Consider the following 16,515-nt stretch of genomic DNA (forward strand, 5'->3'; position numbering starts at 1 on the left):
ACCTTTACAATCACATTAACACTGCAGAGAGACTAAAGTAGACGAGGGGATAAATCCAAGTTTGGCCCTTGGACTTTTCTTAGGACACCCCCCTCACCCCCAGCAACAGCCGCTTAAACTTAGTGCTAAATGTCCACACATTTCACCCCAATCCTATGAGGTAGGTTCTCTTACCATCTTCATTTTATAGATAAGAAAATGGGCACAGAGAGGTTAAGTAATTTGCCTGCCCAGGACACACAGGCAATCAGTGGCAGAGGCAGGGCTCAAATAAAGGGCAGTCTGGCGACAAGCACCATGGCCATAATCACACGGTATTCTACACCCTAGGTGAGGAAGAGAATAAAGGAAACAAATCCTCTATTCATATAGTATACATGTGTTCAGCTGGAAAAATTACAGACCAATCACAGCAGGCTGGAACCTTTATTATTTCAGAAATAAGCATGAGGTGACATGAGGTGGTTGGAATAGTGACTTCTGGATTACTGTAATAAATATGTGTCAAAAATACCAATCATTTCAATAACCATACACTTACTTCATTCATTAAGAACTTCCAAAAATAACTCCTCTGTATCAAAAAACTTAACGTCACGAGAGTCAAGTAAATAGTCTGTGCAAGAGAGAAGGGTTAAGTCTGCGGGGGGGAACTCTTAACGAAGCACTTTGCCTATTACAGTTTTAACTGACATCATCATGAAGAAAGACTAGCTATGCCCCCCTTTTAAGTGCTTATTAGTCTGAGAGCAACACAAGAAACCAAGTCTTAGGGAGAAAAACTATTTTCATAATCTTAAGTGTGAACCACTAACAGGCTTTACTGATAAAAGCTTCAAACCCTGTAGAGATGAGAAAGGTAAGCATGTAGTAAACATTTCAATAAATATGCAAAAAAAAAATTCAACAATTAGGAACACTGTGTTTTTGTGTTTGAAAATCCAACAGTTTTCATGCTTTGAATGTTTTATCTTGAGAAGAGTTAGTTTTAAGGATATTTTGTTCTTTGTGGTTCAAAAATAAAACTTAAACACATTTAACACTTATCAGGAATTCTCCATACGATTAACATTCTGGACTGTCCTAGCAATGTCTCACAATGAGAAGTCAAAAAACAAACAAAACAAACAAACAAATCACACCCGCGTTGTACAGATAGCACTGAAAAGGAAAGGAACATCGGGAGAATGAATCACTTATATCTGTTTAATGCTCAATGCTTTTGATAAGTTCAAAAGACGAACATAAAAACATCAATGATTCGTTTGTTTCCAAATAGCCAGACCTCTCACACTGGCTTACCACCAATTACACAAGTGCTAAGTATTCAACGAAAGACTGCAGGTGACCCTTTGCTTCTCTCTGGTCCCTTTACCAAACCTCTACATCACTTGTGACATTACTTGTTAATATTTCTGCATTTCAAGATATGCAGCAAAACAAAGTTTGCTAATTTTCACTTAATCAAATAAATTTTAAAACAGAATAGATTTCTCACAACAAAAACCTTAAGTTTTCACATTCATTGAAATATTTTAGAATTACTCAAACATGAGAACTAGAAATGTGTGTGCTTATTTGGAAGAGAACTAAATTTATTCTTCAGAAGAAAAAGCAGACCTGAAGCATCACATCTCCAGAACATCTGAAACATGCTGACGAGTCTTATCTTCTAAACTTCAATGAAAGCTGCTTGGACAACTATTTAATGAATACCTGTCCCTATTAAACAAGCAAGATATCTGATGTATTAATGAAGTCAGAAGCTGAGGCACTTCATTTCTTTCTGTTGCTTCCAGTCGCTAGAATACTGGCAACTCGCATAAATATATTCAATGTATCCATGTAGATTCTCAGCATCCTGGAAAAGAAAATTATGGCCTGTTATAGATAATGTAATTCTAATAACAATGAAAAAACTATTTCTTAATGTAGAAAAGAAAAAGCAACACTGATTATCTGTCAAAGGTATACGAAATAGAAATTAAAGAAACAAAAGATGCCAACTAAGGAAGGAAGCCCTAGACTAGAGTCAAGATTTCCTTCTGGCAGATTAATTTTTGAAATGTTAAAGGGCAATTTAAAAAATCATTATCCTATCCTTGCAAAAAAAAAAAACCCTGGGTGATAGACAATGAAATAATAGAGAGAAACCAAAGAAACACCTTCATAAAAATGTGTCAGACACAAGTCTGGCATTTTAAAATATGATGTATCTCCTCAAAGCAACCCCCTCCCCCCAACTGCCAACCAAAGAAAACTGTTACAAATCTGTGTTAGAGCAGTTTTAAAAAAACATTACACTGAATTTCAGTTTCAAGGGAAAAAAAAAATTACTTAAAAAAAAATGTGATAGACACCACGAAACTCAAGAAAGTTGCTTAAATAAAACAACCTACTTTGGTGTAGAGCCCAAGAAAAGGGAAAAGCACTGTTATAGAACAGCTGCACCATAAAGCTAATCAACAAAAACAGGTAAATACTGACTTAATTGAACACCTAAATATTACACTTAGTTGTTACAACCCAGTCAAATGTTCCGTGGATACATAGCTTACTGAAGAGATGAAACAGCAAGCAACTGAAATAAAATAGAACTCCACCCACTCATTCTTGTGGGTGGACATCCTAATCCTTGTACCTATAAAAGTGACCTTATTTGGAAATAAGGCAAATGTAATCAAGATGGGAGTTAAGATGAGGTTAACACTGGAGCAGGGTGGGTCTTCATCCAACCTAACTGGAGACAGACATACAGGAAGACTGCTGTAAAGACGGACGTAGAGATTGGAGTAATGTGTCTACGAGCCAAGGAATGTCAAGGACTGCTGGCCAAAGGAGAAGCCAGGAGAGAGGCATGGAACACACTCTCTCTTAGAACTCTCAGAAAGTATCAACCCTGAGGACACCTTGATGTCAGACTTCTGGCCTACAGAACTACAGAGAGTATACATTTTCATTGTTTTAACCAGTTTGTAGTCTGTTACAGTAGCCCTCGGAAACTAACACAGCCATAAAATAAAATAAACCATAATAACACGAATGTTCTATGTAACAAAGGGAAGACATTAAAGACTACTTACGAATTGATGGGATCGTATTTTTGAACTCCATATGCTGGTATTACTTCTGCACGCTTGATTACTTTCTGCGTATCATAGAGAAGAAACATGCTGAAGAGAACTAATCCACCATAAACTGCCACTGAGTACAAAGTGGCACCAGCCACAGTGGTAGGTGGGAGAAACATCGATCCTGGAAGGGAAAAAAACAAACAAATCAAACAGATGGACTCTTTTATAATTGGATTTATGATTAACTTTACTTAAAAAACAAAACAAAACAAAACAAAAAAACAAAAACCTTTTGGTGTATTGCACAAATAACAATAGGACTATATGCACTGTGTAATTTTGTTCCAGACCCATTATACTCATTCCTATAGTGGGTCACTTGCCCACATTACAGAAAGGCTCTTGCATCAAGAGCAATCTTGATGTTTCCCAAATCGGCTTTACCACTTTAGATGTATTTTGGTAAAACCAAAAATAATAGTTTACCATGATGCCAAGTAAGAAAATACACTCTAGTGTTTCCCTTTTAAACTTTTGTAAATGACTCTTAATAAATTCCCTCCATCAGGATAACTGAGTACACCAATGATTGTAGGATACTAAGAACCAAGTATCCGAGCACAGCGGCTTACCTAGTGAGGATACAAAGACGAGGCCCAGACCCACTCCCAGGGGTGCTCCCATGTTCAGAAATTTCTCACTGGGTGCGCACATGGCCACAGTGGAGAGGCCTCCCACAATGCCTGCGGTGTACCACGCAGCTCTGATGAGAAGAGGCCCCCCTAATATTGTCAGTGGAGCCACCACTGCACCCATCACACCTGGAGAAAGAGCAAGTAATTAAGTATGTACTAAATAACAACCAAAAATGAAAACGCCACTTCTAACAACATGCCATCGGAACATCACATACCTCATTGTTAGACAAGAGGAAAGTCTCTCCCTTATTTCATACTCTACTCCCCAACCCTCCCAATTCCACAACCCAAACCTGTACCTGTGGCTATCCAAATTCAAAATCACAATAACAAACATATTCTTAAATTGTCTCGACTCAAAGAATAAACACTAATTTAGACTTTAACAAATTCTATGTAGTTCTTTATCTGGATGTGAGCGTCTGGTATTCTTTGCAACAATGATCACATATATAAGGATTGAGATAAAAAGGTTTGAAATAGGTAACTGATAGGTCAAACCTGCCGATGCCCAAAGGGAATAAGGTAAAGAGAGAGAATGTGTACATAGTGCTAATTCTAAAATGTAGGAACTTCAAGCACACTTTGTCTATTTCTTTGTGTATAGGGAATGCCATCTCAGCTTGCAAACGATAATTTTAGTTGTCAGATATTTATAAACAAGTTCAGAAAAATTATACTGAAAGGGATCAATAATTTAATCAGCAACGCAAACAGAATTCCTTAATTAAAAAAAAAATCTTAAGGCAGTATTTCAGAGGTGAGTAGAACAAGTTATCCTCTTCCTAAACATAAAGGGTCTATGTTGAACTCCTGCAACATGCATAGCTGTTGCCATACTGTAATTTCAACAGTGTGTCCCTTTTGTGAGAGTAACATTTCTGGATCAAGTAGTAAGATATATCTCATGATAATGAGCAATAAAAAATGTCCTTTGCTGTAAGAAAGATACTGGATAAAAATTCTTCTAGGACATTTCTACCAAGATTCCCATCAGTTTTGCAACTAACAGCAACGTTTTTAGGAAAAAAAAAAAAATTGGGTGGGGGGCAGAATCCAAGAAAAACCTTTATTCTCCACCAGGCTCCCCACTTTACTTGCCCCAGGTAATTCCCTGTCCTGAAATTTGGATTAAGCCAAAGGCAGAGGATGAAAGTGTCCTTCCTCCTCCATTCCCTGTACTAATGTGCCGGCTCATTGCTTCAGCTTCTCTTGACCCCATTAGCCACCAATGGCCAGGGACAGGAGGGAGAGCTGGTTCCATGGAGCAAGGATGAGGCCTTGCCTCCTTCATGGCCCTTTCACAGCATTCAGGGCCTAGCCTGGTGGTCCTGTTTTCCATGGCCTGCCCCTCAAGTGATCCTCTTCTACCCTGTCGAAGACAGTTTCTCAGGTGGCCTTGACGGCCATGGTACAGTCCTCCAGTTTTTCCACTCTTCATGGCTAGGTTCACTGGAGGTCTTCTCTGGAGCTTTCATCACTGGGAGTCTGGCCCTTGGCTGGCTTAGTCACCACGCTCTGCTAAGGTGTCATCCCAGATGCCACTGTACTGAGAGGTTCACCTTCTGTGGCCTAGCTCTCTGGCAGTCAGGCTGTGTGTGTTCTGAGAGACTTGTCCTCCCTCACAGAGTGTGGGCACCTGAGTCCTGGCCTTCTCGTAACAGTTGCACCTAAGTTTGAGGCCTTTGAGGGTCTGGTCTGGTCCTCCAGGACTTTGTCATCAGCTCGGCAGGTCCCCCCAAAGGTCTGTTCCCCACCATCTGGCTCTTTGGTGAGCCTGTTTTCTAAGGCCTAGTTTTCTGATGGTGTGTGCAGCTGTGGTCTAGCCTTCCCAAAGCTTTAAGACACAATTAGAATAGTTTTCCAATGATCATTTTAGTAATTCCTGCACAGTATCACTTAGTCCTGATTAAGACCACAGCTAGGTCTACATAGTGCTTATACATTTGGATGAAAAAAGAAAATAGTATGCACTGGGATATTAATACTGGTCAAAAGCCAACTCTGATGTCCCTTTAATAATGTGAGGGATGACCCCTGGGTCATCCAAAGCCCCTTCAGGTATCATCTCAATCATGCCAGTGAAAGCAAGAGTAAACAGAGGGCTGGACTTGAAGAAATTAAGGTGTCGGTTTTGACCTGGCACCTGGTGTGACCTCACATAGTCTCCACTTCCCTATCATGAAATGCAGATGCTAATGCCAGCCTACAAAGCTGCTTAAGAGATGTATGAAATATAGAGCAAAAACTGGCATTCATGCTGTGTAGGGAAGGGTTACTGTAGCAGGCCTAAGATCATCTTTACAAAGACTTGCTTGCAGGGCTGGTCCTTGGCTATTTAAGAACTTGGCACATGAAGCATTCCGTAAGTGGGAGGGTTAAACAACTTGTGCAAACAATCTTATGCTGAAAACCTGCTTTCCTTCTGGAAATTCACATTTTGGTAGTTGCTAGGAGGATGCTTACAAGATCAGCCAGAAAATTCCTGGGCACCAAGTCTCTAACAGGCTTCCCAGCTCACTGCACTTTTCACTGCCCTAAGTCCCCTCAAAGAAAGGAGGGAGCGCTGAAAGCCTCTGGATGAATTTCTCCAGACTGCCTCTATTTTTCCCCCTTGCAGATGCTATCATGTGTCCTTTTATCGTAATAAATTCTTAGCTCTGAGTAACAAACATCTGCTGAGTCCTAGGATTCCTTCTTAAAAAACACTAAAATGAATGAATGGGGGGGGGGTGTCTTGCAAGCCCCCTTCAACACACAAAATACTTTGACTGAAGTAAGCAACCCAGAAAGAAAGCCCTGTTCTAAATTCAAACTCTATAGCTATTTAATTTAATTCAGTAAGTCATTAAGTATCTACTACTTATCAGAGATAAAAAAGCACAACCTGTTTTCTCACCAAACTCAGTGTCTAAAATGGGAAAGAGGAACAGAACTCCACCCACTGGGCAAGATACTGATGCTAAACAGATGGTGAACTGAATAATTCTTATTTACGCAAGTTCATATATCTCTAATAATTTAAAAAATTTTTTTAAATACTTTTTTAAATTAAAAGTAGGTCATTGGTACTAGAAGATAAAGGACCACCTCCCTCCATCACAGGGTTTTATTCTGTAAAGCTCCATGGAAAATAGCTATGGTTGAATGACCTCAAGCGTAACGAAAGAGACTTGAAAGCCGAGGTTGTGAAGTCATGCCTTCTCTTACTGACTGAACAAAGCACATGAAGAAAATAAATGACACAGTTCACACCAGAAATTTGGATGCCAAATACCTAATTTCCATTTGTTAATGTTAATAACACTTCAGAGTCTGTTCCCCTGAAATTTTCAGGGAAATACTTATTAAATTTGTCTTGTTTAAGTGAATAGGCTATTAAAAAGCAGACACAGATAAAGACAAAGAACAAACAAATGGTTGCCAGGGGGAGGTGGCAGGGTGTGCAAAGTGGGTGAAGAGGGGTGGGACATACAGGCTTCCAGTCAGAATGAAGTCACAGGCGTAAAAGGCACAGCACGGGGGACCTGGCCAGTGATACTGCAGTAGCACTGCATGGTGAGACGGCAGCCACTACAGCTGCGGGGAGTGGAGCACAACGTACAGAGCTCAATCACACTGTTATACACTGCCAAGCACTGTAACACTGCGTGTCAACTATACTCAAATTAAAAAAAATGAAAAAATAAAATTTGTTTTGTGGTAGAGATCACGTATCTAAGAAGTACTTTTGTTTCTGGGTCTAGCTGGCTCTTAATTCAACCCACAGACAAGCTATCCTGGGATACCTGAGATGGAAAACACTTTGTCTAAAATAGTTGTGTCTCGGGATCCCTGGGTGGCGCAGTGGTTTGGCGCCTGCCTTTGGCCCAGGGCGCGATCCTGGAGAGCCCGAATCGAATCCCACGTCGGGCTCCCGGTGCATGGAGACTGCTTCTCCCTCTGCCTGTGTCTCTGCCTCTCTCTCTCTCTCTCTCTGTGTGTGACTATCATAAATAAATAAAAATTAAAAAAAAAAATAAAATAGTTGTGTCTCCACAACTAAGGGAAGGATCACAACATATACCTATAAAAGGATATTAGAACTGTCCCAAAGGACAGCCTTTGCCCTGTCCACGGTGTATTTGTGCTAAACCTACCTAAATAATGACCCAGCTAACAGTATCAGACAGAGATACACATTTCCAAAGACCTTTTTTACTGTGTTCTCTCTTCCAAAGCCTCGCTGCAAGATCCTCTACACTCCTATTCTTTCATGTGTTGTCTTACCTCTTCTTCTCCACCCTCATTTTTACATTTTTCTAAAGATACACAAGAACAAGTATGAAGTAATGTGTATCACGTTTGAAACCCTCCCAGGAGTAGACAAAATACATAACGGAAATCTCTGCATATACTGGAGTGTCACAGGAGGCCAAATGTAATTTTGGGGGTGTCCATGATCTTAGTATCAGAACCATTAACTTTTCAGAGTAGAGGTCTGGCAATAAGCAACCACTAATAGTATAAAAAACTGTTTTTTTCTAAACACGAGGCTTTATTACATTATGCACAATTGTGAAGTCACCAACAAAAGATAGTAATGAAGGTTGTTAAATGAGAATTTAAAATTAGAACATACCAGAATGTAGTAACCAAGCAAGATGCTTTGGGCCTGGGCTCTGGTCATATGATATTGATTGTACCAGTATTCCAGCTCCAATCATGGCTGCAAAGGTTGCACCAATTGTCTGGAAGACACATATTACTGAGAAGAATCAATCCTATACAGCAACAAAGTAGAAACCCACACGTTCCAAGTTCAGCTGGTCTCTCCCAAAAAACCTTGTTTAAAAAGATTGAGGATGAGCGCCCCCTACCGGCACACAAAGTTTTGCAGACCCCTTCAAATGAGTTCCTTTGAGCTTTGACTGATAATGACCATCTTTTAATTTTATTCTTGCTACAGAGATTGATTTATAAAGATTTTATTTATTTATTCATGAGACACACACACAGAGAGACAGAGACACAGTCAGGAGAAGCAGGCTCCCTGCAGGGAGCCTGATGTGGGGCTCAATCCCGGGTCTCCAGAATCACACTCTGGGCCGAAGGCAGGGGCTTAACCGCTGAGCCACCCAGGCGTCCCTACACAGAGATTTAAAAAAAAAAAAACCTCTTTAAGAATCCCACAATAGGGGTGCTTGTGTAGCTCAGTTGATTAAGTGTCCAATTCTTGGTCTTGGCTCAGGTCATGATCTCAGGGTTGTGAAATCGAGCCTTGCTTGGAGTCGCTTGGGATTCTCTCTCCCCCTCTGCCTCTGTTCCCTCACCAGTGCTCATTCACACACTTTCCATCGCTCTTGCTCTCTCTCTCTCAAATAAATATATCTTGGGAGTGCCTGGGTGGCTCAGTCGCTCAGTCAGTTAAGTGCCTGGCTTTGGCTCAGATCATGATATTAGGTCCAGGGATCAAGTCCCATGTCGGCTCCCCCGCTCACTGGGGGAGGTTTTTGCTTGTGCCTCTGCACCTCCCTGCTCATTCTCTCAAATAAATACAATTTTTAAATAAATAAATCTTAAAAAAAAAAAGCCTTCACTCATATTAATATAAATAAGTACACTAGAGTCTATCATCTTGGGAGTGGAGAAATGATTACTAAAAACCATTTCATACAATTTCTTTATATAAATGCAAGGCATTTTCAGGGTATTTATTACAATTGTTACTTTTTTCTTTTAAGATCCTTCATGTTCATGACCCAGCTGTATTTTTTGCCTTTCCATACTCTACACAGTCCAGCTACACTGAAATGGTGGGGATGCAAACATGCCCCCATTTCATGTCTCTTTAATTCTGTTCATTTTGCCTAAGAATACTTTTTTTTTTTAATTTTAGATTTTATTTATTCATGAGAGACAGAGAGAAGCAGAGACATAGGCAGAGGGAGAAGCAGGCTCCATGCGGGGAGCCTGATGTGGGACTCGATCCCAGGAGCCTGGGATCACGCCCTGAGCCGAAGGCAGACGCTCAACCGCTGAGCCACCCAGGTGCCCCAGAATACCTCCTTTTCTATCTGGTTGACTTATTTAAGGATTACATCCTCACCCGAAAGTTATTCTGGGAGGGACACCAACTGCCACAGCAGGGTCAGAAGCCTCTCCTCTGTTCCAAAATCACTTGGTACCAACTCTGACATTATTTATGTGATGTCTGTCCTCCCCAAAAAGTTTTATCTTCATCTCTGGAGCACTTGCCTGACTTTCCAAACAATTTTATTTAAGTAGCCCTAACAGCAGGTAAGAGTGAACTTACACCCAGAGGAAGTCGAGAATATGATCTAAGCACAAAACTTGTTTGAAATCTTATTTCAGGAGCTAAACTCTTTTGTGTATTTTATTTTTTCTCGTAGCCATGGTGCTTTGTTAAAAAGCATTGTTTTATATTATCTAATTAAAGTTTCTGCTCCTGGTGAGAATGAACCACGCTTATTCTGTGTCCTCATGAACTTCTAGGCTAGGAGACTTATAACATCCATCTGAGAAGCGATCCTAAGAATACTGAAGTGTCCAAATGGCCATGCTATCCTAAATGGTACTCTTTTGGAAAGTACAGTGGAAATATGGCTTTGGATAGAAGTTAGATCTGGTTACTGATGGGAAATCTGTATGATAAACTTTCCCATCCTCCTTCCCTCCCAGTCTCACACTCAGTTCACGTTCCTACAATCCCTCATTTCAGAGCTGGCAAAGCCACAGCTGGTATACTTGCTGCTTGTCTCTTCCACTGGAGCACTTAGAACTCAAATACAAATCATATTTTTGCAGTTTCAGTATCTGCAATGGCCTCGGACAGGTCAGCCACTCTCCTCTGTGTGGCAAACATTCCCTAACTGTGTCTTCTTCACTCTAGACTTCATACTCTAAACTCCACTCTTGACACTACTGTGAAGCCAGTTTTAATGACTACCTCTTCTCCTCTGCTCAAGCTGTTCTGTAAACCTAGACTACCTTTGTCCTCTCCTATAATAAAAAAATGCTGGCCTTCAACAGTTCTGATGAAACAAATGCCTCTTTCGTGGAACTTCCCTATTAGTTCAAGACATAAAGTCTTTCAACTCATTTTACACTTTCTACTTCTTATTGCACAACCTTTACCACTTAAGTTCATTTCTTCAACCAGATAGTAGAAAACTAGCTACCATTTTTGAAATATTTTTTTCTATCTAGCAAAATAACAAATGCTTAAAAAAAACTCATGGAATGTAAAGCTTTACAAAGGATCAAGAAAGTTGTGTTAGCAACAAGTATTTTCCACTGACTCCTAAGATGGCTTTGCATTTGCCATTGTACCCCCCTCCCTTTTAACTAAATTGCTACAAAATACGAGCTGTTTGATCTCTGTTGCTAGGTAAGTAGGATATTCCTCTAAGTTTGGTTTTCTTTTTTTTTTTTTATAAAGATTTTATTTATTTTTCTTTTTAAATTTTTATTTATTTATGATAGAGAGAGGCAGAGACACAGGCAGAGGGAGAAGCAGGCTCCATGCACCGGGAGCCCGACGTGGGATTCGATCCCGGGTCTCCAGGATCGCGCCCTGGGCCAAAGGCAGGCGCCAAACCGCTGCGCCACCCAGGGATCCCTAAGTTTGGTTTTCAACCCCTTTGCCACTATTTAAATACATACTCAACGAAGAATAATTCCTGATTTACTTCAGAATGTAATTCCTACTGTCTCAGTTGCACTGTTAATTCATAGATTTGAACTTGTTCAATTTAGTAAGGGATTCCTTTCATTTAATACTCCTCTCCCAATATTTTTGTTTAATCTTCTGATAGTGGAAAAGGAAAACAAAGACAAGCTGACTTACCACCCAAGAGCCTCTCATCATAAAGTTCAGGAGAACAGGAGTTCTGCTCACTGCCAGGGCGGACAAAGCTGTTAAACCAATACTTCCTGCTAAGTACATGTAGGTAGAATGAATTCTATCCTTCACATACTGAGGCCAAATTCTGTAAGAAACACAAGATTTATTTATAGAAGTACGGATATAAATTTTGGTTAAATCATTCATAGCTGGGAAACTTTGGGAAATAGCAGTTTATTGCTCCCATCTTATTCCCCTCATTTATTATGGAAATGATGTACATACACATTGGACTTATCATAAAATGATATAAACCTAAGCACTTGGCACATATACAAAGCAAAATGTTTTCTCCTTGCTTAAACACATATAACCTTAGAAGATTTAAGTTTGAACAGAAGCTAAGAAATTTTATTTTATTCAGGTATATTTCTGGTTAGACGATTAGATGTACGTTATTCCAAAAGTGACAAAAGAGAAGGATGAAAACAAAATTGGAATCTTGAAGATTGGAAACGTCTGGGAATGATTTACTTACACAGCCTTTTCAATAGCTCCAATCTCGTTGGACATTCCCAAGCCATAGTAGCACAGTGCTCCAAGACCAACAGCTGCTCCTCCAGCAATAAACCATCTTCCCATCTGGTCAACTGCAGAACAAAGGGAGTGCACTTTAATACCGTCAAGTCTTGACTAAATTAAAATGCTAAACAAACAAACAAACAAAAATGCTGATGGCAAGCCCTTTCTAATACTTTTTAAGGGGAAAATCAAACGATATACCATATTCCTTTGTAACAACCATAATTAGAACATATGGGAATATAAATGGCTTCAAAATTAGGGGACCTGTAAAAAAAAGGACACAGCTAAAACATAGGTGTAATAGTACAAAAAGGATCAGACTTGATTAGCCTCTAATTTCTCTCCAAAGAAATTTAAAGAGGCAATGTATCTGTTGATGTGGGGACACTTCTGTAATACATATTATTTTATTCATAAGAATCTGGGTATGGGGGCACCTGGCTGGCTCAGCTGGTTAAGGTCTGCCTTTGGCTCAGGTCATGATCGCAGGGTCCTGGGTCCACTGAGCCCTGCATTGGGCTCCCTGCTCTGTGGGGAGCCCACTTCTCCCTCTGCCTGCCACTTCCCCTGCTTGTGCTCGCTCTCTCTCTCAAGCTGCCAAATAAATAAATAAAATCATAAAAAAAGAAAAAGGAACCTGAGTTATGTTCTCATATTTTTAGAAAATAAAAATGAAAAAAAATGTTAATAGTCATACTGGTGTCTAAATTGCCATTAACAAAGATGATGTTTGTCACAAAGAGAAAAAGGAACCAAAAATGTAATGTGCTTATACAGCAGAATCAAGGAGAGCGTGCTCTAATGTAAGAGAAAGAGAAAGGAAAAAAAAAAAGAGAAAGAGAAGGAATTTAACAACTCTTTAGTTGTATATATCTTACTCCTTTGAGTTTTAATTTGTGCAGTACGAATATTACTATGCCTTCGCTATATGATTCACATTATTTTTTAGGGTAAACTTACTAGTCAGAAATGCCTGGAGGGATACAGATTTACAGCTCTTTCCTATTATAATACATTGGTTTTGTAAGGCCGTTGACCAGGAATAGCATTCGAGGACTAGATTTGGGTAGACTAGCAATCTAGTAAAATTTGCAAAACGGAAATTCAAACTGACTTCATTATTGTTTTCAAGGGAGGCCATATATAAACAACCAGTTAAGAGGACTCTTCTTGAATAGCTAGGCTTTTATTAAATCTGTTTTAGTGATTTTCTCTTGACCTAAAACACATATAATTATTATATGCTTAAATGAAGATTCTATGCAACTTCAAATGGACTTAAGAATTTTGTCTTTTATATCATGGCATATTAACTATTAGTCCTTTTTTTTTTTTTTTTTAAAGGTAAAAGTAAGATTTTCTCTGGAAGAAATATGATTGGGAACCAAGGAACCCAGTATAAATCTTTTCTAGGTCATAAGATCCCAAAGAACGATTGTTTTTCTTCCCAGAAAATGCTCACATATGTAAGTTTGCACAAATTTTTAGAAGGCCGTTCATGGACTTCTTAAAACATATTCACATACTCCAGTTCAAAAACTAAAGACTGCTGCCTACTTTTAAATATTTTTTCCATTGATGGTTCCATTGCTCTCTCCTTAAGTTCTTGGCCAATTTTCCCACGCCGGATCCCAACTCTCGTCTTGGTGGCATAGTCCTGAAATACACAAAAACAAAGACACGTAATACACACAGCACAACAGAATGTTATTAATAAAATAAAATCTCATTACACTAGAAAACTCTATATGAAGTAACCTGGTACTTTCTTTGTATGTAGTTTCACTATAGATTTGATAGTCGACCTAAGAAACTAAATGTAGACCCTACCTGGGGTCGATCTTTGAAGTGGATTCGCTGAAGTTTGCAGTTTACAACTTCTTAACATTTCAGAATAATTACTTCATAAACTACAGATTTATACCTCTAGAATTATAGTTTAAACACTAACTTTTAAAAAATATGTATTCAATATTAGCTACTTTTTTCCCCCCATCTGGAAAGGGGCTCAAGAAAGTTACCTTTCCTTAACAGAAAAGTCAAAGGAGGGATGACTACTACCTCTATTTTAGCTCTTTTTCAACAGAACAGTTCATTTAAGAGGAAAACAGCTTGTCTACCTCACATATCAAAACTTATACTTCTAATCTGAATGTTGGAGGAGTAATCAATTATAAAACAAAATGTGTGTTTCTCTAACCTGATGGATTTTACCACTCTCTAACCAAGAGCTGCAATGGCATTTTTGGTAACTTACTAATAAGCTACTGACTAAATGTTAACATTCCTGGCTTCTTAAGCTTTTGACTATAGGCTCACAGTCTCTGTCGCACCATCTAGCTCTCAGTCTCAGACAAATCACTGTAAACTGAATGAAAACTCCAAAAGCTGTAAGTAAAGAGAAAGTTACAGGAGCTCGTTCTTTCATATGCAACGAGGAGGAACAGACTGACACAGAACTAATGAGAAAGAGCTGATCTGGGACATTATCAGGGCTGTTTCAGTCAATCACTAATGGTAAACAGGGAGCTTTGTACGCTCAAAAACAGGAAAAAAAAAAAAAAAAGGTTCCCGTAAACAAGATACCAGATGGTCCTTACCCGGCTGGGTGTGAAGAGCCACTGATTTTTCGTGATGGAATTCTTCACAACAGGGGAGGTCTTGGTGAAAGCTGGTTGGAAAACCCTGGAAGGTAGTGTCCGGAGACACACAAGTCTTGCGGCCAACATGGTGGTGCAGCAGGTCTACCAAGCAGATCTGAAATGCTAGTTTGAGACGCAGACAAGACATAACCCATTAACCGGTGGAGGAAGTAAACACAGAAAGATACAGAGACACGGAAGCACCTGCCAACCAGATTTCAGTAGAAAAACGTAAATAGTGAGCTTTTTAAACGTTAATGATGAGTTGCCTGCTTATTCCTTATTAGCTTCCAGAAACCCACCCACAGAACCCGATGTGGGATGATCACCAAAACAGAATCAAATCCCAGTGTCAAAAACAGTAGGGCGTAGGCCGCCCACGGAAGTCCTCTAATACAAAGTAGAGGTTGATGTCTTAAGACCATTACCGGGTGTGTGATGGCTTTGTGTGGTTTGAAGACTCATACCAGCATCCAAAGGGAAAATTTACGTATTTATTATCATTCTTAAAGATTTTACTTATTCATGAGACACACTCAGAGAGACAGAGAGAGGCAGAGACCCGGGCAGACGGAGAAGCGGGCTCCATGCAGGGAGCCCGACGCGGGACTCGATCCTGGCACCCCAGGATGATGACCTGGGCTGGAGGCGGATGCTCCACCGCTGAGCCCCTCGTGCGGAAATTTAAAACAAGTTTAAATTTAAATTAAATCACATTTAAACAAGTTACGCTCCGCATTACTTTTGAGCGTCATCCAAGGAGGAGATGAACGACTCTCCAAGGCCATGCTGAACAATACACATTACGAATTTCCGCTGAACGTGCCAGATAGTACTTTCCCTTGAAAACACGCCGAGAGAGAAGGGCAGCCGGGGGGGTGGGGGTGGGGGTGGAGGCTCGGCGGTGGAGCGTCTGCCTGCGGCCCAGGCCGTGACCTCGGGGTCCCGGGTTCGAGTCCCGCGTCGGGCTCCCTGCGGGGAGCCTGCTGCTCCCTCCGCCAGGGTCTCTGCCTCTGTGTCTCGTGAATAAATAAAATCTTAAAAAAAGAAAAAGAAAAAGAAAATACGACGAAAGTACGCAAGGTAGTGAAACCCCCCGGAAGGCATCTTAAACCGCAGATGCTGCGGCCTTAACGGAGGGGCCCGTGACGCCGCACCCCCCGAGGCTGCATCACGCATGCGCACTGTCCCCGCTTCCGCAGGCACCGGCCGCCGCTCGGGGCCGTGGGTGGGGGGAACTTGCAGCAAGCCGCGGGGCCCCGGCGTCAGCGCCCCCGCCCGCAGCTCTCCCCCGGGGCGCCCAGCGGCTCCGCGAGCAGCCGCACCTCGGGTCCCGGTCACCTCGACCGCGCAGTCACCCTCCCGGGCCTCCGACACGCAGACGCGCCCACCTCCGCGGCGCTCGGCCGGCTCCCCGCTGTCTGCGCGCGCAGCCTCCCCGACGCACTGCGTGACGCAACATCCGGAGACGCGCCCAAACACTAGGCTCGCCCAATCACCAGCGGAGCTCAGGCGGAAGGGCGGGCACAGCAGAGAAGAGGGGTTCCGGGCTGGAGGGGCGGGGCCGGTAGCGGATTGTCGGGGGCGTCATAGAGAGCGTCAATTATGGGGGTGGGCGGTGAAGGCGTTGCAGCCATGTTGGTTATGGGTAGCGGAGCTAGTCCTCGTTT

The 16,515-nt window shown here is 41.1% G+C and overlaps 1 protein-coding gene across 2 annotated transcripts; it reads right to left on the bottom strand.

Moving 5' to 3' along the window:
- Window positions 1-412: 412 nt before the first annotated feature.
- On the bottom strand, window positions 413-16,287 carry GHITM (growth hormone inducible transmembrane protein). Of its 2 annotated transcripts, none has more exons than XM_055325742.1 (9): window positions 16,237-16,287; window positions 14,804-14,968; window positions 13,761-13,860; window positions 12,157-12,268; window positions 11,622-11,763; window positions 8,394-8,502; window positions 3,707-3,895; window positions 3,084-3,255; window positions 413-1,861 (listed from the first exon to the last, which is right to left on the bottom strand). In XM_055325742.1, the coding sequence occupies exons 2-9, from the start codon at window positions 14,930-14,932 to the stop codon at window positions 1,777-1,779; spliced, it is 1,038 nt and encodes a 345-aa protein (XP_055181717.1). In that variant the 5' UTR covers window positions 14,933-14,968; window positions 16,237-16,287; the 3' UTR covers window positions 413-1,776. The 2 variants fall into 2 exon arrangements, with proteins under 2 accessions (XP_055181717.1, XP_055181716.1); XM_055325741.1 differs by having other exon boundaries at window positions 16,171-16,280.
- Window positions 16,288-16,515: the final 228 nt, after the last annotated feature.

The sequence above is a fragment of the Nyctereutes procyonoides genome, unplaced genomic scaffold (genome assembly GCF_905146905.1).
Source record: "Nyctereutes procyonoides isolate TBG_1078 unplaced genomic scaffold, NYPRO_anot_genome, whole genome shotgun sequence".
Classification (NCBI taxonomy): domain Eukaryota; kingdom Metazoa; phylum Chordata; class Mammalia; order Carnivora; family Canidae; genus Nyctereutes; species Nyctereutes procyonoides.

Bases quoted from the DNA above. Each gene is read 5' to 3' on its own strand.
- GHITM (XM_055325742.1), bottom strand. From the start codon at position 14,932: ATGTTGGCCGCAAGACTTGTGTGTCTCCGGACACTACCTTCCAGGGTT. The intron at 8,503-11,621 runs GTAAGTCAGCTT...TGTGTCTTCCAG, and splicing joins TGATGAGAGGCTCTTGGGTG to ACAATTGGTGCAACCTTTGC. The intron at 1,862-3,083 runs GTAAGTAGTCTT...TTTCTTTTCCAG, and splicing joins AAATACGATCCCATCAATTC to GATGCTGAGAATCTACATGG.